The 25,913-nt window shown below is 35.9% G+C and overlaps 1 protein-coding gene across 1 annotated transcript in view; it reads left to right on the plus strand.

The window, feature by feature from the left end:
- The first annotated feature begins 1,165 nt into the window (after positions 1-1,165).
- Positions 1,166-25,913, plus strand: part of LOC131697986 (uncharacterized) — a 59,042-nt gene continuing 34,294 nt past the window's right edge. Inside the window, exon 1 of the mRNA XM_058990355.1 lies at positions 1,166-1,399. Coding sequence (XP_058846338.1) covers positions 1,270-1,399 — 130 coding nt within the window. The 5' untranslated portion in view covers positions 1,166-1,269. The remainder of the gene's footprint in view (positions 1,400-25,913) is intronic.

The following is a 25,913-nucleotide window of genomic DNA, read 5'->3' on the forward strand; positions in this document are numbered from 1 at the left end:
AGTCTGTGTGTGAAATCCTTAAGAAAAAAGAATAAACGTATCTTCAAATATTTTAAATAGACATCCACAGTTTTAAAACCTGAATGATAAGACATATGTATGTACTTTACATTAACACGTAAACAGATATACGATTAAACAAAAGTGTTTAAAATATGTTCAACATTATGAAACCCATAGGCTACATTAAATTAATATAAGGAATGCGCTGTGTTACAAATATAGGCTAGGTTAGTCTGTGCCATAGTGGGTTTTGTTATCAAAAAATCATACACCTAATATTCACTAATTTCCATATTATTAAAGGTACATCATTTTTTTTAAGTATTTCACACTAATATTGAACAACTTTTACCGTAACTTAAAAAAAAAAAAAAGAAAAACAATGTCAATATTAGTTTGATTTATCGTAATAATACGGTATTTTTTTTTACAGTGTACCTCTTCTCGCAATTGACAATAACCTCCAATAAACTTTATTTAATATTTGAATATATTAAATAGTTAGTGTCATTTCAAGATGCAAAACATCTGTTTAATGTTTCATGTTTAATATCGTCTAATATTTACCAAACAGCGCTATGGTATGTGCACGTAGGAGCTCTTAAATGAACCTTAATTTTGTAACCCTTGTTCCATCAATGTTTCGTTTACTGCTGTAAAATTGTATGTACGTTTCAATACGGCCTTTGGACTGTCATGCTTGCTATACTAGTTTAGCAGAATATGCACGCAAGACTGCGAACAACACTGTGCTCGTTTTAGCTTTATTTTTATTTTAAGTTTTTGTTATCTGAATAGGGGTTGTAATATATTTCACCAGCTTTAAATACTTCTATACAAGACCAAAATAAATAACTATGCTGTGCTCAAGTATAAATTCTGTAACATCGGACAGACTTGAAAGAATTTAAGTTGAGCGTTCTTATAAGAAGTGGTTACTTATTTATTCGTTCTTTTTAATTTAAACGAGAGGTAACACTGGGAATATAGGCATAATCAGTCATATATATATTAGTTGTAATCAAGATAGCTTTCTAAGACAGTGTGACTCAGTTGCTTTGTTGATTCTGTTGGTATGCATGTTGTATCCATGGCTAATTGTCACAACAATCTGACTTTTCATTATTGCGTCGTCTGAAGTGTCAGTTCTCCTGTTCTTGCACTTTACTTTAGGCACGTGAGCACGCTCACACAGCAGTCGTATTTTAAAAGGATTTTAAACACAACGTTTAGAATTTGGATACCAACGCCATTTAGTAGGGAGCGATGAGAGAGAAAGAGCGAAAGAATGGCTGGATGAAGAGCTGCCGTTTTTACATTCCTAGCCCTGGATTTGGCTTTGAAGAATGCTTTATTAGTGAAACACTGCAGCGGGGAAAAAAGAAACGCGAAAAAGGTAAGAAAAGTAAAAAAGTATGAAAGCGCCCCCCCCCCCCCCCCCCCCCCCCCCTCCCCCTCCCCTTGCTACCAATGTGTTCTGTACTGCATGTTTTTCTAGATGCACTGCACTGTAAAGCTGTGTTTGCATCAATGGAGACGTGTGTTGGCATAGTGTTGAACTTGGTTGGAACTTGGAGAGGTATGACACAGGCCCGGTTTTTGGGATGGAACCGCATAACAGTCTCGCGTTTTGATTGGTCCATGTCTGCACATGAATATGTCGTCACACGAGTGGAAAAGCGTGCAGGCATTTTTAACATTGTGATCAGATAGAGAGAGTGATCTGCTTTCCACAACCTTACCATTAAAATATAATGTGGTATTACACTGTACTGATATAACAAACTATGAGGAATTACTTTATATAAATGATCATGTTATGCACGAATGTAAGAATTGGCTTTCTGTGGTGGTGTACTTTTTTCTTTCAAGTAGCATATATCTATAATCGTTTTTGCGATATATTTTAATATAAAACATATACGCTATTGCAGTTTTATTAGTTTATCTCTAATGTAATCACAGTTTTACATATAGACTGCCCCTGTTTTCATTTACGTCGCAAATTATATTATATTTTCAGGGCGTTCAGGGTGTTCAGCCTCATTCATGTCTATAGCAGGGTTGAAAAACATATTTCAGGCATATCTCTCGAACCCGAGCACATAGAACCACCATTCAAAGTGATATAGACTCAGGGGAGCACCCCAAACCACCCCCTAAAAAGGTGTGGTGGTTCACCCAAAAACTCATGTCAATACGAAAAAATTCACTTTGCCAAGCCGTCCTGGCATTTGAACCATGAAAATGGTGACTCCTTGTGCGGGGCCCCATGGGGCCCCAACGCAAAAAAAAATCAAGTTCCTAACCCCCACAGAACCCGAGATACGCCCTGTCAAAAATGTCCAAAAACTACCCTTTTCGGGGTCATATCTCCATGACCCTGGGGCCTAGAAACCGGGTTGAACTTCCTAGGGTCATGTCTGGGGGCCCTCTTTCACAGGGAGCCACCCGTTTTCAAATGCTACATTTTCAACAATTTTTCACATTTTCAGCATGATGGCATGTCAAGGTTGCATTTCTAATAGCTTTTGAGCTCGAGGTGGACCTCCATACCGATTTTCAAGTCTTGGGGACCCCCGGAACCCAAGATACAGCACCCTGAAAAATGTCTATGGGAAATCCCATTATAAAACCCCTTTGGGGCAACGCCCACCATCTGGCGGTGGGGTGGCGTTTGAACCCGTGGCTGATGTCTTCCTTTAGCTAAGACTCTTGTGCACGCAAAGAATGTCCTTCTGAGTTTGTTGGCCCAGGGGTCGTGGAGATACGGGTACGATAAGAGACCACCCCCTTCCCTATGGCAAATCCCATTATAAAAACACCATCGGGGTAAGGCTCAGCTAATGGCGGTCGTGGGTCTTACGAACTCGAAGGAACCCATTTTCTTTAGCTGAGATTGTTGTGCATCTAAAAAGAGTACAGAAGCACCCATTTAAGTCCATTCCAAGTGTTTTGTGATCACAGTATCAGCCTGAGTGTATCGGAGCACAGTTTTGCACCAAAAGCGAGGGGGGCGAAAAAAAGCACTATATACCCTATTCTTTAAGATATCACTTTGCAGTGCAAATTTGAGGAACGCAACCACTTAGCAACTTGCAAATTGGTACTGCAATTTAAAGGCCTGTAGTGTCAGACTGGTAGTGCCTAACTGATTCAAGTGCTTTTGGAATGATTCCTGCAAAGACTGATTTATAAGAAAAAAGAGAGATTGACAAACAGCATTTTGCTTTATATGCAGAAACGGGCAACTACAAGAGGGTGTCAAACAAGCTGTGAATGTCCTAGGAGGCTACAGAGTACCTCTGGGTATGAATCCAGATGCTCGCAGTACCTGTTCTTAGATGTCCGAAACCACTGTATCGCTGTATACCCTATAAATATCACTTTTTATTGTGTATTTGAGGAACACAACCAATTACAAACTTCATTTGAATTGCTGTGCTATCAGAATATCAGTGTATAACTTTGCTGGGTATTGCAGTGTATGCTGGGTATCAAAAGGCCTTCAAACTTTTACAAAAGGCCGTCAAAGTTACAAAAAAATAGGTGTGCTCCTAACCCAATACTTGTCTTTTTAATTCTGTGCATCCAAATACTTGTAGTTAAAAGTTTTAAGAATTAAGCTTACTGTTTGTTGTTCTGTCCTAAACTAGCAGTTTGTCACCCAGATTTATTAAATAAACGGGGGGGGGGGGGGGGGTCATCAGATTATTCTCCATTTTGTTGTAACTGAGGTAGCGTTCAGTTGAGCGAAAATTGTAAAGGGGTATTCGAGCTGAAACCTCCAGATAGAAGGGGTACAGTTTCAAAAAAGGTTGAAAATCCCTGACCTACAGTATAAATGATCAGGAATAGATAAGGGAAATGCTGACTAATACAATACAATAGGATTTATTTGAATTGTTGAAGGGCACTGGTCTCTTAAACCCAGAAGTTCTGATAAACCCCTATGCCTCACTATATATTGATGGACATTATATAAGCAAATGAGATGACCTTTTTTTTTTTTGGTATACCATGTTCCTAAATGTTTTCTGAGGAGAGTAAAAATACATTAACTTTGATTCATGTACTCTTAAATGAATTAACGGTCCAGTTTATGGTAAACTGTGCATGCATGACTTAGAAACTCGGCTGTCAGCTAAGCAGAATATCTCAAAAACTGGCCTGAATTCGAAAATGCAGAATTCTGAACGTTATCTGAAAACCAGAGCAGCCCAGAAATTGGGATGTTATCAGAGCGGCCCAGAATTTAGAACGTTATCTAAAAACCAAAGCGGCCCAGAATTTTGGACGTTATCTGCAAACTAAATCGGCCCAGAATTTGGGACGTTATCTAAAAACCAAAGCGGCCCAGAATTTGGGACGTTATCTGCAAACCAAATCGGCCCAGAATTTGGGACGTTATCTAAAAATCAAAGCGGCCCAGAATTTGGGACGTTATCTGAAAAGCAAAGCAGCCCAGAATTTGGGACGTGAATGAAAACAGGGGCAGTCTATATGTACAACTGTGATTACATTAGAGATAAACTAATACATCCTCTATCAAAACTGTAATAGTGTGGAAGACATAAATTTTATATTAAAATATATCGCGTAAACGATTTAGATATATTCTAAAAAGTACACCATTACAGAAAGCCAATTCTTACATTCGTGCATAACATGATAATTCATATAAAGTAATCGTCCATAGTTTGTTTTTTAATGGTATACTTTAATGGTAAGGTGGTGGAAAGCAGACCTCTCTCTCTCTCTCTCTCTCTCTCTCTCTCTCTCTCTCTCTCTCTCTCTCTCTCTCTCTCTCTCTCTCTCTCTCTCTGATCACAATGTTAAAAATGCCTGCACGCTTTTCCACTCGTGTGACTACATATCGAAACACGAGACTGTTATGCGGTTCCATCCCAAAAACCGGGCCTGTGTCATACCTCAACTTGGAGGCTAAAGGCAGTAGCGAGAACAGAGAAGTTCCTTCATAGACAGATCTGTTTCTCTTCTGTCGATACGTACAGTGACGTTTAAATTGTGTTTAATGAATGGCGTTTAGTAAGATTATTTTATACTTTTTTGTAATGTAATATTGTAATGTTCAAACGTTAAAGGAACATTATTATGTTTTATTCAATGTGGGGTAATTAATTGTACCTTTGGGTAAATGTTTCAGGAGTAAATAAATAAAAATAAATAAAAAGTTACTTCAAATCATATTAATTATTTATTTATTATTATTATTTATTTCTTAGCAGACGCCCTTATCCAATGAACGAATACAGCATTAAAAAAAAGGAAACACATATGTCAAACCAGCATTTAAAAGGCGCTGTAATTGTTTTCAGTGTTTGCCAGGCTTCATTAGCATACCCTTCTAAGTGATGTTTTACAACACAGCAATTTAATACAGTAATCCCATAGACTCCATATGGAATACATATGCGTGCCACATGTAGCATATTGTACTGTATTGCATTATAATATGTTCAATAGAAAAAGACCCTTACATAAGGATCCTCTTTCACAGGAGTAAATTACACAATGAAGTTGTATTTTACTTAAAGACATAACATATTGTTTTGTTGTGTTTTTTTACACAAGTTTATCATGTTTAAGTTGAATCTGCATGCTGTCTTTTGTGTGTGGTAAATCAGGTAAAATACTTTATTATGTCTTTATTTAATAGGAACCCATTATACTTGATACATAAAAGATGTACCAGGATACTAACAATGGCTGTGCAGAGATGTGACAGTTAACTGGAGTGCTTTGGAGGTTAGCCATTGAGCAGGCATGGCCTGTACTTAAACTGAACTACACTATACTTAAGCTACACTATGACTGTAGCTGTGATCTCTCTAGAGCTCCCACTGATGTATCAGGTTTGCATTTACACTCACCACAAACACTGTGTTTTTTACCTTTCTGTGCTCCGAGTGCAAAGGAGGTGTCAGTTTGAGCATTTTGTGGTCGTGTGTTATTTGCTGAGGATTCCGGTTTGTTAGAGGCTGGAGACAGAGGGCCCACCAGGTTTTAGAATAGCTGTCAACAGGACCTGTCTATCAGTCCTACCAGCCCCAACTGCAATGGATTCAAGTTAACTGTTTTATTTCTCCGGAACAGTATGCACTTGCATCAAAAAACTGGCCTGTATGGGATTCCATTTCAATTATGGGCAGCCATCCATATTGCAGCTCAAATAAACTTTATTTTGAATAAAAACTCAAACAAAAGTTATCAATTTCATTTATGTTTTGGGCTATTTGATCAGTTACATTTTTTTTTTTTTTTTTTAGCAATTGTCTTTATTATAGACTAGAATGGTTAGGGCACCATAATTAAGTCTGAATCCGGGCCTTGGCAAAGCAGTTCTGACATCTTTGCAGACTGATAACATTGAATCATTGCTTGGTTCTGGACAGCAACTATGTCAAAAAGAGGGACAAAGGGACCCCGACCACAAGTGGATATCTGCTGTAAGTGGAAATTTAACATTGTATAATTCTTTGATGGTTCTCCTAAAATTACAGTACCTCGAAACACTAAATATCCAATAAGTAGTTGTGCAATAATAGCAAGACATGTCAGAAGGCCCACAGACAAGACTAAAGACAGCAGGAGTATAGTTAGATGAAAGGGACACTTCAAAGGAATAGAAAAAATAATAGTGAAGAAAAGAAGTCATCAAATAACACTGCTGAGCAATTAGACAAGCATATCACTCAGGAATAGCACATCTGTTTCAGTAGCCTAGTCAGGGAGAGAAGATTGAAGTTCAGCACTCTTAATATCGTCACTGTGAATTAAGTCTTTTCCATAAGGATCTTGTTTCATTTTTTTCCATCCCAAATAACAAATGTACATGCTTAATCAGGAACAAAAGGCTATGCCAAATGTTTTTGTCATATTCATGACAGATTTGAAAACACTTAAATTAGTAACGTAATTGCAGATTCATTTTCTATATGTGCTAGTTTCCAATCCCTAATAGAAATGTATATTAAAACTCATTGTATGTTTATCATGGGTCACCATAAGTTCCTATATGACATGTTACACCGTTGCTTACTCAGAGATGTACTATATATGAATATTCTTCTCTTAAATTATACTGTGTTGTAAAAAAGATCCGAATTTGAAATTGTGAAGCGAAATATGGAGGTCGACAAAATGAAGAAAACAATTATATTTCAATAACCTTTGAAAGCAAATGGTCATAAACTATTTCCATTCCTATCATGCTTAATTTCATTGTTTAGAACATCTTAGACCTTTCACATTCATAATTTACTTCATAACCCTATAAAAAACATGCCTGGACCTATATCTGTCTTTCTGTCTGTCTGTCTGTCTGTCTGTCTGTCTGTCTGTCTGTATGTATGTATCTATCTATCTATCTATACTGTAGGCGAGTACATAGATATCCATGTTTCCTAAGTGGTAATAATATATTTGTTTATTTAGCAGACACCTTTATCCAAGGCGACTTACAGAGACTAGGGTGTGTGAACTATGCATCAGCTGCAGAGTCACTTACAACTACGTCTCACCCAAAAGACGGAGCACAAGGAGGTTAAGTGACTTGCTCAAGGTCACACAATGAATCAATGGCTGAGGTGGGATTTGAACTGGGGACCTCCTGGTTACAAGCCCTTTTCTTTAACCACTGGACCACACAGCCAATGTAAAATCTATATAAAAAAATTAGGAGAGCGTCAATACTCTGGGCACCACTGGACATACTCTATTGGCATTAACAACAGCACTACATATATAGTCCTGAATGGAATAGAACGTTGTGAACTCTTATGATAAATACATTTGGGTAGGATGCTGCATGTCAGAGAACCAGGCAGGATTCATCACATCACAGAGCTTGTGTGTGTGTGTGGGGGGGAGGGGGGTTGTCTGGTAATACACGTGTTTAATACACAGTTCTTTAGTTTGGTTCAATGTGAGTAATGGCTTCAATCGGTAACATAAGATACCAGTAAATGATCTATTTCTATACAAATGAAGCATTTGTTCCACTACGTTTTTACACTGAAGTTAATAACCCTTTGAACCCTGTGCTGTTCTACTTCGACAGGTTCACGCATAGGGAAAATCCCATTCACAAAAGAAATACTGCGCCTATTCTCAATTCTCAGAACTCAAAATGCTTGTTATTGTTTTCATGTTTGATAATGCCTGTGCTATATGTAGAAATGTAGATTTCTGATTAATTACAACATTTTGCCACAGGGTAACTGTGTACTATGCAAAGACCCAATAACAGGAACAGGAAGTTAAACTCTATTCAATTTATAATATTCTTTCTTTCTTTTTTTTTTTTTTTGAACATCTTGCAGATCCCTTGGACATTTGATAATGTGTTAATATTGACAGTGTTTTACCTGTGCATTCTTTAATAAAACAAAACATTAGCAATACTAGTACAATGTGTTATATATTTCAGGTGTTTGAAGATGTCCACCAGTTTAAACATGAATGCTCATCTTAATTACAATTAAACTTGGGGACAGAATTATTACATGCTGAAAAAAACTAAACTTCATTAAAAAAAAAAAAAAAAAAAAAAAAAAAAAAAAAACAACTGTCAATGGCAGTTTATGAAATTCAATTTAATTTAATGGTCTTCTGTTTAAAAAGCCTCACCTTTTCACCTCTGGGATCTGATTTTACCTGACATCTGTTTGAGAGCCCCCAGGAAGGTTGTGCTGGTCTAATCAGAGAGCCAAGTGGACACAGGTCCACTTTTATTGGCAGTAACTGGCCCTTAATTTGAGCAGAGCGCCTGAACAGAAAGCAGATGAAACCCAGAGTTCCTTCTGCAGGCTGCTGGTAGAAGTAAGTGCATTAAAGGGAAGGACAATGAACCAGGCTTTGCTGCAGCCCATGCAATACAAGCTGTGAAATGCTACCGTACATTCTCATTTTATAAGGTCTCTCATACAGCAAAATAGACCAGCATTACAGTACAGAGTCACTACATTGCACAGATTTAACCTGGTTACTTCAGGTAAAGGCTCTGTTACACTCAAGGCACGTCTTCATTCACGATGCACTGTATAAAAGGGCATTTGCACTGTATTTTTGCAGTTGGCCTTGCATTTCCCATGCTTTTACTATACATGCCTCTATATTACTATACAGGGCTTTATATGGTTTATAGGCTCATATAACTGTGCTGTACCATAGTGATTTACCATGTGTGCCCGTGCTTTCCTTTCATTATCTTTTCAATACGATTCACTACAATCTTGCAATGTTTTTATCACAGCATACAGCAGTAAAACCTGTATAAGCTTCTGACTGCACCTAGTAATATTGCCTTTAAACATCAACTGCACAAAACAACAATGCCCCCTAGTTTAAAAACAACAGCAGCAATACCATGTGGAGCGATGTTTAAACAGTGAAACAGCAATACAATATACTGCACTACTGTAATCTATAAGTAAAGGACAGAGTGTGCTGAAGAAGATACTTGAAGATAATAAAAAGTTGTTTATGTACACAGGAGACGCTTAACCTCATCTAGCTCTCTCTTATTTTTGAGAGGCGGCTGTAGACCCATACAGTGCATATGGTTGTCGTACCTGCATTTTTACAGTTGAAAGTTGGTATGGGCGTTTATATATATATATGTATAGATGTACTGTATATATACAAAAATATTTTATTGACAGCAGGAAATATTCCCAGGCTATTCTCATGTGATTTCTTTTTTTTTTCTTCAGCAAAAGCCAAATACAGCATGTAAACATTTTGATTAGGAAAAATACCATAAGCCATTACATGTGTTTTTATTTTTTTATTTATATTTTTTTGTATGAACATGTGCATACAGTTTATATACACAAGTTTGTTTTTGTTATAATGAGAATGCCAACCAATACTTTTGGGCACCATTATATTATATTATATATATATTATATTATATTATATATATATATATATATATATATATATATATATATATATATATATATATATATATATATGAATATGATTGTAGACATGGGAAGAGCATTTTTTTAAAAAGGATTTTTAAAATCACGCTTTAGTTTAAAGTCCAAACATTCCATGTACCATAGGGTATTTAAGGACATTACATTAACAGTTGGCTTTTTATGTAAATGTTAATTAAAGAAAATAGCTATAGAGGTTTCACTTAGTGAGGGAAGACTATTGCTGTGATCTGATTCTGTACCCAGCCTTTCTCTGGTTTCATTAGTGTACATTAGCGTATTTTTTACAGTGGTAAATGAAATGTGAAAACATCTGTGTGGTGTTAAACAGATGTGGTTTTATCAGGGGGTTTAGTGGATGGGGGTAGAGAAAGATAGACATGTGTTTAAATAACTGGAGGTTTCTAAATTGTGTTTTGTTTCTAAATTGTGTTTTGCCTGAAGTTTCATAAAAGTAAATTGCATAACTGGATTTATGGAATTCGAAATTCCACACTTGCTATTCAGAATATTAGAGCTGTCTGCACAAGATCTGTGCTGTGAGTGGCAAGAAACAAATGAAACAAAACAGACAGTGCTACAGACTTCTACAGCTGCTGATTCAAGCAAGCAACTCGTGCATTTAAGACAGTAATGACAGCCCATCAGGCAGTGCACTTTAATCACTGCTAAGGGGGAATTATCAAACTGTTGTTTAGATTACATGTGCCCACTTCTTATATGTAGAGAGGAGGAGCAAGTAAAGAACATACTGTATATGTTGAGCATAATACATTTAAGCTAGCAAATTAATTGATGAATGTAAGATGTAAAATACATGCATTTGGTGGATAATGTGCTTTATAGGATAAACTATTACCTTCAAGAGAGGTAACATTTTAAGCAGAACATCACATCAATATATGTAAATGCAGAAAACATTACTCACATAAGATACATACAGCAGATGTACAAATCTGTATCATATATTAAACTTTCTACTGGCCTTGAGGATAACGTTGAGGATAAAACTGCTGTAGTTATAAGAATTGAATTTGGTATTATCCACATTTCTGTGTAATAGCTACAATGCAGGACATCTCACACTGCTGTGCTGATAGGCCTGGGATCTAGTGAAATGTGGTCAAAAAAAAAAAAAAATGTTTCTGCTGCTTTAAAAGTTTATCCCTCTGGCACCATTATATAACATTACATATGGGACAGTAAAAATGGAAGACGACACATTAAATGACATTATTATAAAATGCAATACTCCTGGAATGATCCCTTATTAAATTAGGCTCTATGATCTGAGATGAATTTCCCGAATCCCTAATCCATCACAGCAGAAATATTAAAAGATAGGTCTCAACAGGTATTAGAATCTCACTCAGTCTTTACTTTCATTATTTTGAATTAGGGTGCTACTGGGGGAAAGACTCTTAATGAGAATTACAGTGATTCACTGGCCTTAGTTTGGATTTTGACAAGTAAAATATTAACTCTTCAGTCACAGCTGTCTGAATTAAAATACTTTGTAGCCACGGATGCACAAATTAAATTGGCCTTTATGTTTCTTGCACGGCTGACCCCCTGTGGGGCAAAAACATCAAGACCAACAATTTCACAAAGTCACAGTGTATCATTTTCAAGAAATGAAAATACATCAGAGGTGGTTTCCATTGCTCTCTTTCATATACAGTATATATTATTATTTATTTATTTATTTATTTATTTCTTAGCAGACTCCTTACCCAGGGCAAACCACAGTTGTATACAAAAAAAAAAAAACATATCAATAATTACAGTACACAGCTCTGTGTATGTGTGATCTATATATTTAATCTGTCTGTCTGTCTGTCTGTCTGTCTGTCTGTCTGACTGAAGTCAAATAAATGAAATCGTAACAATAAATGCTTTTAATTCTTGCATGTTTCTTAATGCATACTTTTATATGGGATCTCATGCGATGCATGTTCCCAACACAACTTTTATTCTGCATGCATTTCAATAAGACCCAAAGAAGCCCTTTTTACTGAAATGGCCTTTGCAAAATATTGATTTCAGGAAAAATAAACACTGGAGTTACCTTAGGGTCTGTTAGTGATATGCTTAAATTGAAGTTGTTAATTTCAAAAATCCATGAAGTTGCATCCCACCAAAAAACACAAACAAAATGCGAATCGTGACTTTGAATTTCCCAAACAAAAAGCAGATGGGTGCTATGGTTGTTACAGAGCATCTGGATGCCAAAAACCATTCCTTTAGATTTTTTAAATTATATATATATATATATATATATAATTTAAAAAATCTGCATTGACTTGTTATGCGCTACCTGCTTTAAATCATGACATGTGGCTCGTCAAGAGAACTGTTCCCACTCTCGCATCTTTGTAACTTTTTTCATGAAATTTAAAACAAAGAAAATAATAAAATAAAAATGTAATGCAGGAAAAACAATTACAGAGTATGTGCTGGGGGTACAAGACATGGTAAAACACATAAATAAATAAAACAGAAAAATGCAGCACTACTAAAAATAGGGCTTGAGAGCCATTAATCAAGTTTTACAACTAGTTAAATAAGATCTGAAGTTGTTATCTAAGGATTTTCTAACCTTTTCAAACCATCATTAATCAGCTCTCATATCCTGTCGATACATTGGCAGACGAGCAGCAATTAAAAAGTATGTAATGACTGCAATCATTGAGTAAGAGTAAGAAAGTCAGATACGTCAAAATCTAACACACTAAATCTCTTTAGCATTCAACTCTACTTCCAATTAACTATTCAGACTATTGTATTTATTTTGTCGACAAGCCCATGTGTGGGTAAAGTGAATGAATTGTAATCAAAGTGTCCTCATGTAGACAAAATAATAGGATTCTTAAAGTTCAGGCACAATTTAAAAACGAACGTCAAGTATACAGGCTAATCTTAGAAGTTTGTGAAACTGACTGTGAAATACTGCAGCACCATTATATATATACAGGGAATAAGACCAAGTGGCATTTTCTTTCTCTTTGTATATGGTAAAAATCAGACGGTCTTATGCCTCTTGACAGCAGTTTTCAAAATGATAAAATCCATCTCCACGTATTGATTAGTTATTCTTATATCTTTCAATGGCCGCCTCTAACATGCGCTTCCTCCTCCCGAATGATTACCTATTGATCCGGCCTGGTGATTGGTTGAGCAGTAATTTGAGATGGACATTGACAAATGGCTTGGAACTGTTTTGTCTTTCCCGTTGATGAAGTCATAATGGAAGTGACATTGCCAGAGTGGGACCAATTTAAAGCAGTAACCTTTTAACCAATGTAATTTTAAAGGCTTTCACCACAAATGCCTCTCAGCATTTTTCTGGATAGCCTTCATAAATACAGCTGTAAGCCTAATGGTAATGCGCCATTAAATGACTCCTTTAATGTCTGTGGAAACACTCAGCTAGTTGCCTTGTTTATGGTCAAAAAGTTCATTGCGTTTAAAACTATACTGTAAGCCACACACACGTAAACACACACAGCCACGATCCTGTGACTGACAGTTCCAGACCAGGTTTCCCATTCCCAGTACCCTTCACTGTACAACTACACAGCATTGCCGGCACTTCTGAGTAACGTTTTTACTGGAAATCGCAAGCTGTTTAAGATTTTAAAGCCCTCCCTCCCAAGCCGCATGTAGTTAGTTTCTTTAAGGACATCACACATTCTGTAATTGCATGCATATTGAATTTAATAACTGTGCAGAATATTATCAGACAGTTAAAAGGCTGATAAATGACACTGCTCAATGAATGTTTGACAACTCCATTATTGAAAACCATTTGCTTTTGACCAGAGCATTAAAAACGCTGTAACATTTTCATGTTGTGATTCCAGAATTTTATTTTATGTTGAGGAAATACAATAAGTACAATAATTGTACAGGAGAAGTACAGTGATAAAGTATACATGAAATCTTAAGGGGACTGAATAGTTCTTGTAAGCAGGTATAAATTGATAAAATACTAGAAAAAAAAAAACACAGAAAACTCAAATGCTCAAAGCTTATCTTATCGTACAGTAATTGATGCCCACAATCCCAATTTATTATCAAATACTGTAAAGTGCACCATTAAAAACTAAAATATATTGACAGGATTTAGCTTCTAACAATATCCCCTGGTCTGCTGCATTTTACCTGATTTTCATTCTTTGCTAATGAAAATGCAATCTCAGGAACAGCCTTATTTATCATTCCATTAAAGGGGTAATATTATATTAAAGGAAAGAAAAACATGAATGTTTCAAGTTAATAATGTGTCATATAATATAATAATATAATGTCATATAATATAATATAATAAAACAAAAATATATCTATTTATTTTATTTCTTTGTATTTATGATTTTATAGCCTGGAGTCTTTTCTGCTGCAGTAGTGCCATCTCTGTTTTAAGAAGCTGCATTAGCATAAGCAACAAACCCTAAGTGCTTGTACCTTGTTAAAACACGCTTTATAAACTGTACAGATATGCTGCTTCTGCCTTGAATAGATAGATTGAACTACAGCAGACTCAAACTGTGGATCAGTTTGGATGAGAAGTACTTAAAGTATCTTTTCTAGAATTAAGTGCACATGGAAAGCTGCCATAGGGCCAGCCACAAGGTGGTTTAATTTCTTTTTTAGAAGGCATTAGCAGAGCTCGATAAAGGGTCAAGTAATTTTATCCAAGTTGCCACTAGTTAGTTAAGAGAAAGTGACAATACTTAGGGCTGACATTGTTACATTTCCACAAAATATATTTGATCAAATAGACATTTAAAATGTCATTTTTTTATTTTATTTTTTGCAGTAAGAGTGATTGCCTCAGAAATACTTCTTAACTTTAAAGAATTGCCTGGCCCGTAGCTAAGTAGGGCATTTTGATTAATATTTTCTATTTTGTAAGTGGGCTGAGAGCTAAAATGAGATGGTTACTTTTTCGACAGGAGTGACTTTGGTTCCAAGGCTCCCTCAGTTTCCAGGGAGGCAGCATTGGGAGTAATTTCAGCGAATTGTAAGCGGACAGTAACTCCGCAGGGAGCTCTGGCAATCATGGCGGAAACAATGTTTACATCGATCAGCTGTCATGGTGATTTATGGCTTCATTTTGCTGTAATGGAGAATTAGTGGGAAGATTATCAGGGACTCAACACTTTGGCTTGTTACCCGTGTCCAGACGAGCAATTTGTCTCCCTGAAGCAGCAAAATACTTGTGACAGCACCAGCACTTGCCCTAATTCAATCAAGAAGAAAATGTTGGAATTAATTTGTTACAAGAAAATTTAAATATGTTCAGCAAACAGTAACCGCAGAGCAGAGGGGCTGATTTATTGTGCTCGGCAAGATATCGATCGGCTTCGATCCAGCCCGTGTGGAGGTTTTAATGTGTAATAATTTCCAATTTAAAGCTCCTTTACAAGATCACAGGTTTAAAGGGAGGGCAGGCTGGGTCCCGAGACCTGATTAGGAGCCTGTTGCTAAGGTATTGTCAAAGCCCAGTTTGAATGTAAATTCATGGTTATCTATTGCTCCATCTTTAATATGCCTGACATGGAATTTATTGTATGTCAGAATCACGCAGCTGCCTGCCAGGGACTTTAATAAGACACATGTAGGAAATAAATCCAGGTAGCTGTCTTTAAACCGCAATTAAACAAAAAACAAAATACAATATAAGAGCAAAGTATCTGTGAGAATTACATCTGTTTATTTTTTGATCCAGTACATTGTATATCAAGCTTATTAAAAAAAAAGAAGAAGAAGAAGAAGAAAATACAATAACAGCATGTGACTTAACTGCAGAGGGTATGGGACACCATTATCTGCATTCATAAAGCAGTGGCTGACTGGGTGGTGCAGTTCTGTGCATTTTACTGTCACGATCATGCTTTAGTAATTATGTTTATTTCTGTTCAGGTTAAGTTTGGTAGAATAGTAGAAGAATGTACTGGAAAATACTCCTGATGTGCCAATCAAGTGACCTCCCTGCAATATTCTCACCCCTGCTGGTCTATACTAGGTATGCAAGTAAAGGGTGTGGCTACTGACCACCTCATTAGGAAACCCACCCTGCGTGACTGGCTGCACAGGTCTCAGGTCGATGCATCATTCTCGTTATCAGTGTTTGACTTTTAGGTTCTTGTGCAAATAAATTGACTCCTGTCAGTGTCAAATATTTACACACATGTATACATATCAGTAGTTGCGTGACATTTCATTCTTTGTTTGCCCTTTTGTTTGCTTCTGCCTAACTAACAAACTGCTCTAGTCCTTATTAATTGAACAGACAATCCTCTCGTTCCCTTTTTGTAATTTATTTCCTTGTAGGATATTATTATGTTGAGACCGCAGAACAGTCATAAGTGAAATAACACTTCATAACACTTTGTTTGGCTGGACTCCTCAGTAAGCTCTCTGTAGTTCACTGGTGGTGTACCACCATACTTTACATAACACAGGGCATCTGCTGTCATTGAAATGTATTGGAGATCTTTGAAGGAAATTTTAATAATAATAATAATAATAATAATATAATAAATAAATACATCAATCAATGTAAACCTAGTATTTGCATGACTGTAACTGATATTCTATACAGAGTGGACCTTTGCCAGTAAACTGACTTATTGGCAAAGCACATCCAGATGAGCTCCCAGCATGTGCTCAGGCTCAACCAGCTTAGAGAAGAATAGCAGTGCAATGATGAATGTCGTATCAACAACAGATCAGTAAATATGCCAAACTATTGCACAGGATTTCTGGGTAATCTACTGAGACCAGGCATTCTGATACATGTGATTCGACTGCACTCTTTGTTAGCTATGCTTTCGGGTAGTGTGGCACGTTGGTCATTTCACCCGGACCTATGTAGCTAATAGAAGTGCAAACATGTAAGATGTATGGAATCATTTTGTCATCTACAATCCCTTTAAGCATATACACTGCAATAGTGCTAAGACACCCCGAGAACACAAACACTAAAAAGCACAATGAAAACAACACTACTTCCCAGAAACAAACAGTTCTTCAGAGTGAGGGGCTGCCCCAGGGGTAAGCTAGTGTATCAAAGCTAGCCCTGAAGTGTGCAGCCACAATGTTCTGCACTGTACATAGAGGATTCTATTACTGATTCTAGTTCTGACAGATTTATATAAGCCTGTTAGCAAAACTAAAGTGGTGACAATACTGTACTTCCTTCAGGTAGAAATGATATGCTTCAGTATTTATTTATTTTTTTTCATCGGCTTATTTCTTATTTTATTTATTTAAAGTTGTGATCAAAATTTTACAATACAAAATAGAACACAATATTAAACACTCAGCCACCACATTGGTCACATGCACTTCTGGGGATCAGCACTGCAGGAGCAATCATGTTTTTTCAGGATATCCCTTATAAAGGGTTACCATGGTATTTTTGCACTTTCGCCATGCTTTTGCCCTGATTATACTATGCGTCAAGCATAGCTTGCCCTTGTTGTTCATTTTTTAAATATGCTTTAGCATACCTCTCTGAGCTTTACAATGCAAACCTATGCTTTACCATGTTTTCACTGTTCTGTAATGCGCATTGCTATGCTTTTACTGTGGTAAATGTCTATAAGGGATACGTTACAGAATTATGCTTTACTGTGTGAATGGATAACACCCACATGCAAGTACAGCAGGCAGACAAGAAGATTTACAGTGTCTTTACTGCAGCGTCCTCTGATTGAGACCTGGAGGGAAAGCTTTTTTGATCATTTTGGTACCTTATTAAGCGTTCTTCAATTTAAGAGACCAATTTAAGCACAGTCTATAGAGGCTCATGAACATTAGATAAAATAAATAAGTAAATAAATAAAAACTCTAATGTAAATTAAGAATTCATGTTAGTATTTATTTGGTCCTATTCCAAAACCAAAATGTCTAGTTAATGTTTGGATCTTGCCACAGTTGACACTAATTTTGCTGGTGAAAAATAACGCATTAAGAATGGAACACATACATAGCAAGTAAAATACAATGGGGAACTTGAGCCCTGAAGTCAGCTTCTATCATCACATCCATTATGCATTTAGATACCATAATCTAATGTGTGTGGCACATGTCTTGTGCATTATCTTTGTTTCCTGAAGCCTGTGGAAGACCACAAACACATTAAAGTGAGATGATTTGGTATGAAATAACATAAATTCCCTGTTTTGAAAGCGTCAGGTCTCTCCACTGGTCTTTAAAAATGGAAGCTTTTAATTCCGAAAGGAATTATATCAATACACATAGCCTTGAGGGGTCATATATTAAATGATATGTTGGGAAATAAGTTGGGACTTGTCCAGGATGTTTTTATATATATATATATATATATATATATATATATATATATATATATATATATATATATATATATATATACAGTCAACCCTTTTTATACAGCCAGGTAAGAGCCATGGGCAAAAATGGGCAATAAGGGTGGCGTTGTTTTATTTTTTTTAGTTATACAATTACAGTATCGCCAGGCCATTTTAATAAGACATTAATCTTTTTTTTAAAACTACAGTACCAGTTCTTAACACAACAGTAGGTTTACTAGTGACGTTTTTATCATCTTTTCCCATCTGTATGAAACATATAGTACATTGATACTTTTGAGGAACAGCTTCCCCAATTTGAACGATGCCATCTATTTATTTCACAAATCAATTTAAGCTCAACAGTATTATTTTTTAAGCAGTTAAAAGTTGAATATGTACAGGCAAACACTTTTTTTAAACAAAGTTTAAAAAAAAAAAAAAACTATTCTGCTGTTTACAAAACTGATGCTTTAGTTTAAGTCCGCCTTCATTTGTGCAAAACTTTGCACGTTAACAAACAAACCTCTTACCATACTTTTTTTTACTGTGGTTATAAAAGTCACTTATTTTAGACTGCATCAAACCTTTTTCAAAGCCATTTGTTTTTATCCATTAGAATGTCTCCAATTGTCCTTTGATTAACAGTATATGCCTCACTCAGATGAAAAAACATTTGCAATGTCTTGCTGACTTTCTTTCTTATTTTCAGATGCATACATGCAGAATATTTTCTTTTGCTCTGTTGTTAAATGTAGGGTCGACTCACCATTTTGTACTTTCTGTTTTGCTTTGGGAGTGGGAATGTTGATGACATTGGTATGAATGTTCAGTTAACAAAAAATTAGGAAAGCGAGTCAAAGGTTAACTGCATAACTTTGTTGTTTTAATTGGCCATGATTGTTTCGCTGGCGCTACAATGAGGGAAACTACAGTGCTTATATTTACATTTGCTTGGCTTGGGAAGTTGGCGGGTGGCGGACAGCGGGGTGGCGATATAATAGGCAAAAATAGCACTGTTTTTATATTGGTTCAGAGAGAATAGCTGGTGGTATGCGAGGGTGGCATTATAAAGGGGGGCAGTATAACACGGGACAACTGTATAATAAAAACTCTAATTGACATTAGAGTTTTTATTTGTTTCATCAAATGTGACCATAGATGATTAAGAAAATATACAAAATCTGCTCCACCATTTTTTGGCATGTATTCGTTGCATTTTTTTTGTTTCTAGATTAGATTTTGTAGGACTTGGTGCTGCTCTTCTGGGGTTCAATATTATAAGGCTTGTCCCTATGTCTATCTTGCAATCTGTTTCAATAATATTCCTACCTCAAATCCCTTTGAAAGAAATGCTAAATTGAAGCCATGCTAGGAGTCTGGGGCAAGCTCCCCAGGGAAATTCTGATAAAGCCGATGTTAATTTACAAAATCCTGCTGCATTTAAGGTGTCTACCTGTGCATCTTCATATATAAAACTGGAAACTGAATGAGGGATTGAACAGCATACAATAGCTGATTTTACATGCTGCAATGATACAGCGGTTCAGCGTATTCTTGACGCATTATGGTATTTTTACAATAGAACAGAGGCAATGCTGTCCATACAGAGCTTTATGTTCCTTTTTTAATCCCATCCATAGCATCTTACAAATGGCCAAAGGAATATTTAATCAGGAAAGCTGTAGGGTTTGTTCAATAGTGATACACTGTACTTTAGGCTACCATTTGATATTCTACATTTTGCTTTCTTACCTTGAGATTTTTCATGGTGTTCCACATCATTTTTTGTTACAGCTTCTGTAATTCTTAGTATAATCTTTTAAGCACATTGCTTAGTTATGAAAGAAGTGTCTTCATAATCGTTCAACATTTAGTTGAAAGCTTCAATCCTTTTGGAGGCTCAGAAGATTACTACACTAAACAAAAACTGAAAAAATAACTAAATAAATTAGGCAGTATTCCTTTGCTGTATAGTATGTAAGCGAGAATGAGTTTCATTGTGTGGTGTTCTTTGCTTGCCATGTGGACTCCAGCCAATGGACAGCTCTGGAGACCTGCTGGCCAGGAGGTGTGTTTCTGCTGTGGGTGATGATGGAGGGACTGGAGGGTGTTTCATCTTTCTTTGCTGTACCATGTGTTGGTCCTATTTTGGTTCCAGCAAATTCCCACAATGTACCTTAGGCAGCTAGAGTCAAAAGCCTCAAATCTCTTTTGTGTGGCTTCCTCCATCTGCCAGGTTTCAGAGTCACGCAGCAGAGTGGAAATTTAAGACACTGTTGTTAATCTCTGAGATACAACTTTTTCCTCACACCCAACTCCTGAGCAAAAACATTTCAATTTGAGGTATGTGGGGTTTGATTCTGAAGCACGTTTTGTCCGTCATTTATCCAGAAAGGAAACAAACAAACAAACAAAAACCAACGTCAATATTGTAAACTGGCAAGAAATTGTTTAATAGCAAGTAAACAAATGCTGTACAGTATCATACTCCCTATATCTGAGAAATATTCAGTTACAGTATAATATTGATGCACCAGTATTAATATTGCTTAGTATAAGTTTGCCCAATAGTGTATACATTAAAACATTTAAGAACACCTGTATTTTCTCATTTAAATAGAATGTACCTTCTGCTAATGTTTTACTTGGTTGGGTAAGGGCAGTGTTGGGGAGTGACGCATTGCATATAATGCATTACTGTAATCTGATTACTCTAATTTTTCAGTAACTTGTAACTGCAATGGTTCTTTTTTCAGACAGGTAACGCAATGTAGAAACGCATTGTATTTTATTTGAAAAAAATAAGTTAGTTAATTTTTGTTAGATTTAAAAAACGGACTACAGTTAATGATTAACATAGAAATTAGAAAGTGTTTCAGCAGTGCCAGTTAAACCTTAGATGTCACATAAATGAGCTTTTCATATCATCTTGCCAGAAAATGGCGTCGGAGGAGGGAACGAATGGGATCGATAGCTGGGTCTTCAAAAAATATTAGTAGATGCAGCCCATCTGATCCAACCAAAAAAATATCTCTGTAAAATGTAAACTGCGCCTGAAAAATAACTATTTGTAACTAACTAGTTATATTACTTTTTCAAAGTAATAAGTTGCTGTGACTAGTCACAATTTTGCTCACATAACCTATAACTGTAAATGATTAATTTTTAAAAGTAACTTCCCCAACAGGGTAGGGCTGATGGCCTTCATCATTTTCTGCTGTTTAGAAACGTAGTTTAACCACGGTTTACCTCCCACCTTGTACATAACAAAAAACAATTTTCCCAAAACTTTGTAAAAGTGTGCATGTTATATTCTGAAAATTATGTGTCTTAATTATGTGACAGTATGTGTTTTAGTCCTAGTACTTTGTACTTATTAAATGAAACTCAGTATGAATTTTATTCACACAGAGGGAAAGGCCAATTGATTCTACTTAATTTGTGTGCAAGATGAACACTAAGCTCTACATGACATAGGCTAATGAATACACAATAGCTAAATAAGAATATTAATTATCAGACCTAAGACCTGGAATATAAAGCACGACTACAGCTGTATATGCAAGAGGCACAGTCTGTCCTGCATGCATGTTTAATTTTGCTTTATATACTGTATGTGAATGCCATTTAGCTATTTTAAAGCCCAAGGTTTGTAAAATATTTCATGAAACATGTGTTTTTAGTCTTTTATTAACTCCTCAGCTTTACAGCTGCTGTTCTGTACAAGGCTGCTTTTATTTTTGTTAGATCTGTGTAGTGTACAAGCTTTTGTCTACACTGTGGTCTCAGCATGTTTTCAGCCACTGTACAATACAGCGGTCAATGTTCATTTGTGACTTCTAGATTATTTTGGAAACTTAGCTAAAAAAATGTTTTTTGAAGACTATAATATTCTGCAACTGTTGTCTTTTGTGACAAACTGTTCTTGGCTAGACTTAGCCTGTTCTGAAAGGACAATATTTTTTTATTGTCAATATGTGTATGATTGATGGTTTTTGTTCATTGCATTGCAAGTGACTGTAACCATTAGTGACTGCTGCTTCCAACAGGATACCTCCTGAAAGAAGGTGATGGATCCCAGTAGGCCTTACCTTGCGTGTTGGTTTGAAATAAAGAACATTTCATGACAATGGGCAATACACCAAGTTTTTTTTTTTGCTGTATATTTAAAAGAATAACATGTTTATAAAATATTCCATATGTACAAATCACTTTGCATAATCATGTTGTGGGTTAAATAGAAACACCTGTATGTTTCAACACGTTTGGATTTGTGTAATAAAACCACACTAAAACTTTAAACAGATGTGTCCTGGTACCTAATCACTTCCTGTTCTGTAGGTCACGTGGCACCTAGTCCAGTTAGATCCACCTTATTTACTTCTGAAAAGCCCCTGTATGGACCAGGAAGAAAACCACAACTTAAATCAATTGTGTTGTACCAAAAATATGCTTTAAAGTAAAATAAACAAGCAAATATTTTCAAATCCTTTGTTAAACCTACAATGAATTCATGTGCTGTGCTTTTTAAAGTGTTTACAGGACACATCTATGGTATGCTTTTATATGCTATGTTTCTAAGTGGTAAGGTTACAGCACATACACTGCGTGTTGGAACTTGCTTCATACTATTTCTTCTGTGAAGTCAAACAGAATATTATGCTGCAGTGCTTGAAGGCTCGTCAGTTTGCTATGTATAGTCTAATCACTGCAGGCCATTGCTGGGGACCATAACTTAATTAAAATGACACAAATAAAGTGAGTCTCATTAGTGGTCCCACAGCAGTAGCTCGTTAGTGCTGTAGGTTAGTAAATAGACTTTTAACAGTAATAAATTAGGCTGCTTGTCTTAATATATTTAAGTATTAAAATGTTTATGTATACACTATACAGCATATCTATATTTATACAGTGGTATATGTCATTCCACAATCCCCTACATATGCTACCAACAGTGTACACTCACTAAAAGCTTAAGAAGTTTGCCAGTTGTTTAGTACAGTAATTTTAAGTATATAGCTTGCACCCATCAATAACATGCACCCTGTGTATAACATGTATAAGCTACACCGGAATACATCGCTTGTATACCATGCTCTTGTTTGTATACCATGCTCTTGTATAATGTGAAGCTACCCTATAAAAAATGGAATACAGCATAGAATCCTGTAACCCAAGTATACTACCCACCTTGTATATAACACACAGATATTCTTCCAAAACTTTGTTCACAGGTGCGTGTTATTGTCTGAGAATTACTGTATGTGTTTTTAGTCCTAGTACTTTGTACCTGGTAGTTACACTAGTAGTGACAGATATGTAGGGCATGTAACAGATGTTGTACACACAAAACATATCCAGGTGCTGAATTATTTTACCTAGTGAGATCCCAATATGTTGATGTTGATACTATGTACACATGTCTCTGCAACAACACTAATCAGCAATGATTAATCCTGCAAAACAGCGTCACAAGGCAGTAAAACGAACTGTGGTTTAACACAAAACGAGCGAGAGGGGTAGCTGCAAATCTAAATACCTCCACTGTTTAGATCATTAAATTAGGTTAGAAAACAATCTGTAGGAGTGTAAGCGAGTCTCTAACTGTGTTTGTGTCTTTAAAAATGTAAAATACCAGGGATGGTGCTATCTTCATTATTTACATGTGTATTTACTAGATGAAGCAACTCAAAACCTGGAAGAATACATTCAGCACCATTGATAGTCTCTGTTACTTTGTGTATGCCATTTGGTGTTGAAACTGTGGACACGTAAGCTGTAAAACGACAAATATGTTCACACCAAAAGGTAAACTTTACACCCATATTCAGAAACAACACTTGATTGGCAGGGCTGACTTAAGTGTGCTTTCTCAGTGTGAGCAACCATTAACTTGGCACACTTAAGTGAACACCAGCACTCAAGGGCAGTTTATGAATAAGACAGGAAATGTTTGCACAGTGGTTTGTGGAATAGCTGTGCCTAAATGCTTGCCTAGGTCTTCAAGTCTGGTTTTCAAGTCTTTTTTCAAATGCTTGTTTTTCTCTTTGAAAGGAAGCCCTGGAATGTAAAAGGATACTTGCATCACTTACATAGAGGCTAATACTTTTGAAGGATGGCTGTTCTGAAATGAGTTTTCCTTTCCAAGCGTAGATATACATAAAGACTGAATTACCAGTCAGGTCCAATTTGGATCTATAAAACAGTTCAAACCCAACATCCTCTGCCAGCATTAATAGGCAGCCAGTCCGCTAACCAGTAATTTACTTTGACTTAAAAGCTACTTCTAGACATTATAAAAGGATAATGCTCTGACTAATCTCAGCAAAAAAAAAAAAAAAAAAAAACAACAACAATGCAATCCTGCAAACCTGCAGTTTACAATTCTGCTAGTTAGCGCGGTAAAGAACAGCAAGCTATTTTACAACTTTGGGACATTTTTTTGTTATTATATTTTAAACTTCTCTCTTGTTTATAATATACTGTATTCAGATGCAATTTTATAACATTTCTTAACTTATTTACCACAGAAGCCTAGCCGTGCTTTAAAGAATACCAAGCTTCTTTAAAAAGTAGGGGTTATATTTTCTATTAGAATATACTGTACACTGTATCTAACTAAAATCGAATTTATACATTACAAAAGAAACCTGGAGTTCTTGAAAAGAAAATCACTTCATTTCAGTTTAACTGGTTACAGATATACATGTTTCCTCCAAAAGATCATATGAAACACTCAATATAAATGGGAAACATTTACATATTTTCTTGAGCATAGTAGTAATCCCAGTAGGGGAGGGTAAGCATATTTTACTAGAGATGAATCAAAAAGAGTGCAGCAGAGTTTTTAATATTACAACCACATACGAGTAAAACAAACAAGCAAACTGAAAGCACTTGATGCCTTTTTATTGAAACATCTGTATTTTAAAAGTTTTTTAAACTAAATGTATAATACTTTTCCTTATTTGGGAAAATACATACGAGAACCTTGTTATGACTATATTAAGTTATTAAACCAACAAGAACGCAGAATGAGTCGTGTATTAATAGCATCGTTAATGAAATATCTCTCTCTCTCTAAATGTTGGTCTCATTTCACTTTTAGCAAGACTTCCGCTACCTTAGGATTGTTAACTCCAAGTCAATCATATCAATTTGTTACAAAAGGCTGCATGTAGGTTTAATAGCTGTTTAGTCATATTTTCAACTATCTCCCTAGTTTGGATTATCAAGGATGATCATTTTTGTAATATCGCATGTTTTTCTTTCCTTTCAGAAATGTGTCTTTGCCTTTGCACTTGCTTAAAAACAGCCCTTTGTGTGTTTTCGCTAATTGAAGCTGAACTCTGTTTCCCATGGTCTGATAATCATAATGGGTTTACATTAAGTAAAGTGCACTGGGTCCCACAGTTTCTGTATCTGACCTTGATAGTGACTGTTATATAGAATAATTTAATAAGTAATAACCATATTTTAATGCTGCACTGTCCTACCATGTAGGGAGCCCATGCCGTCCTTAACAGCTCTTATTTTCCTGCTTTGCAAAGGTAATATTATAGTGCAGTGTGATTGGCTTGTACTTTTATTTGAAATAAAA

Source organism: Acipenser ruthenus, chromosome 17 (assembly GCF_902713425.1).
Source record: "Acipenser ruthenus chromosome 17, fAciRut3.2 maternal haplotype, whole genome shotgun sequence".
Lineage (NCBI taxonomy): Eukaryota > Metazoa > Chordata > Actinopteri > Acipenseriformes > Acipenseridae > Acipenser > Acipenser ruthenus.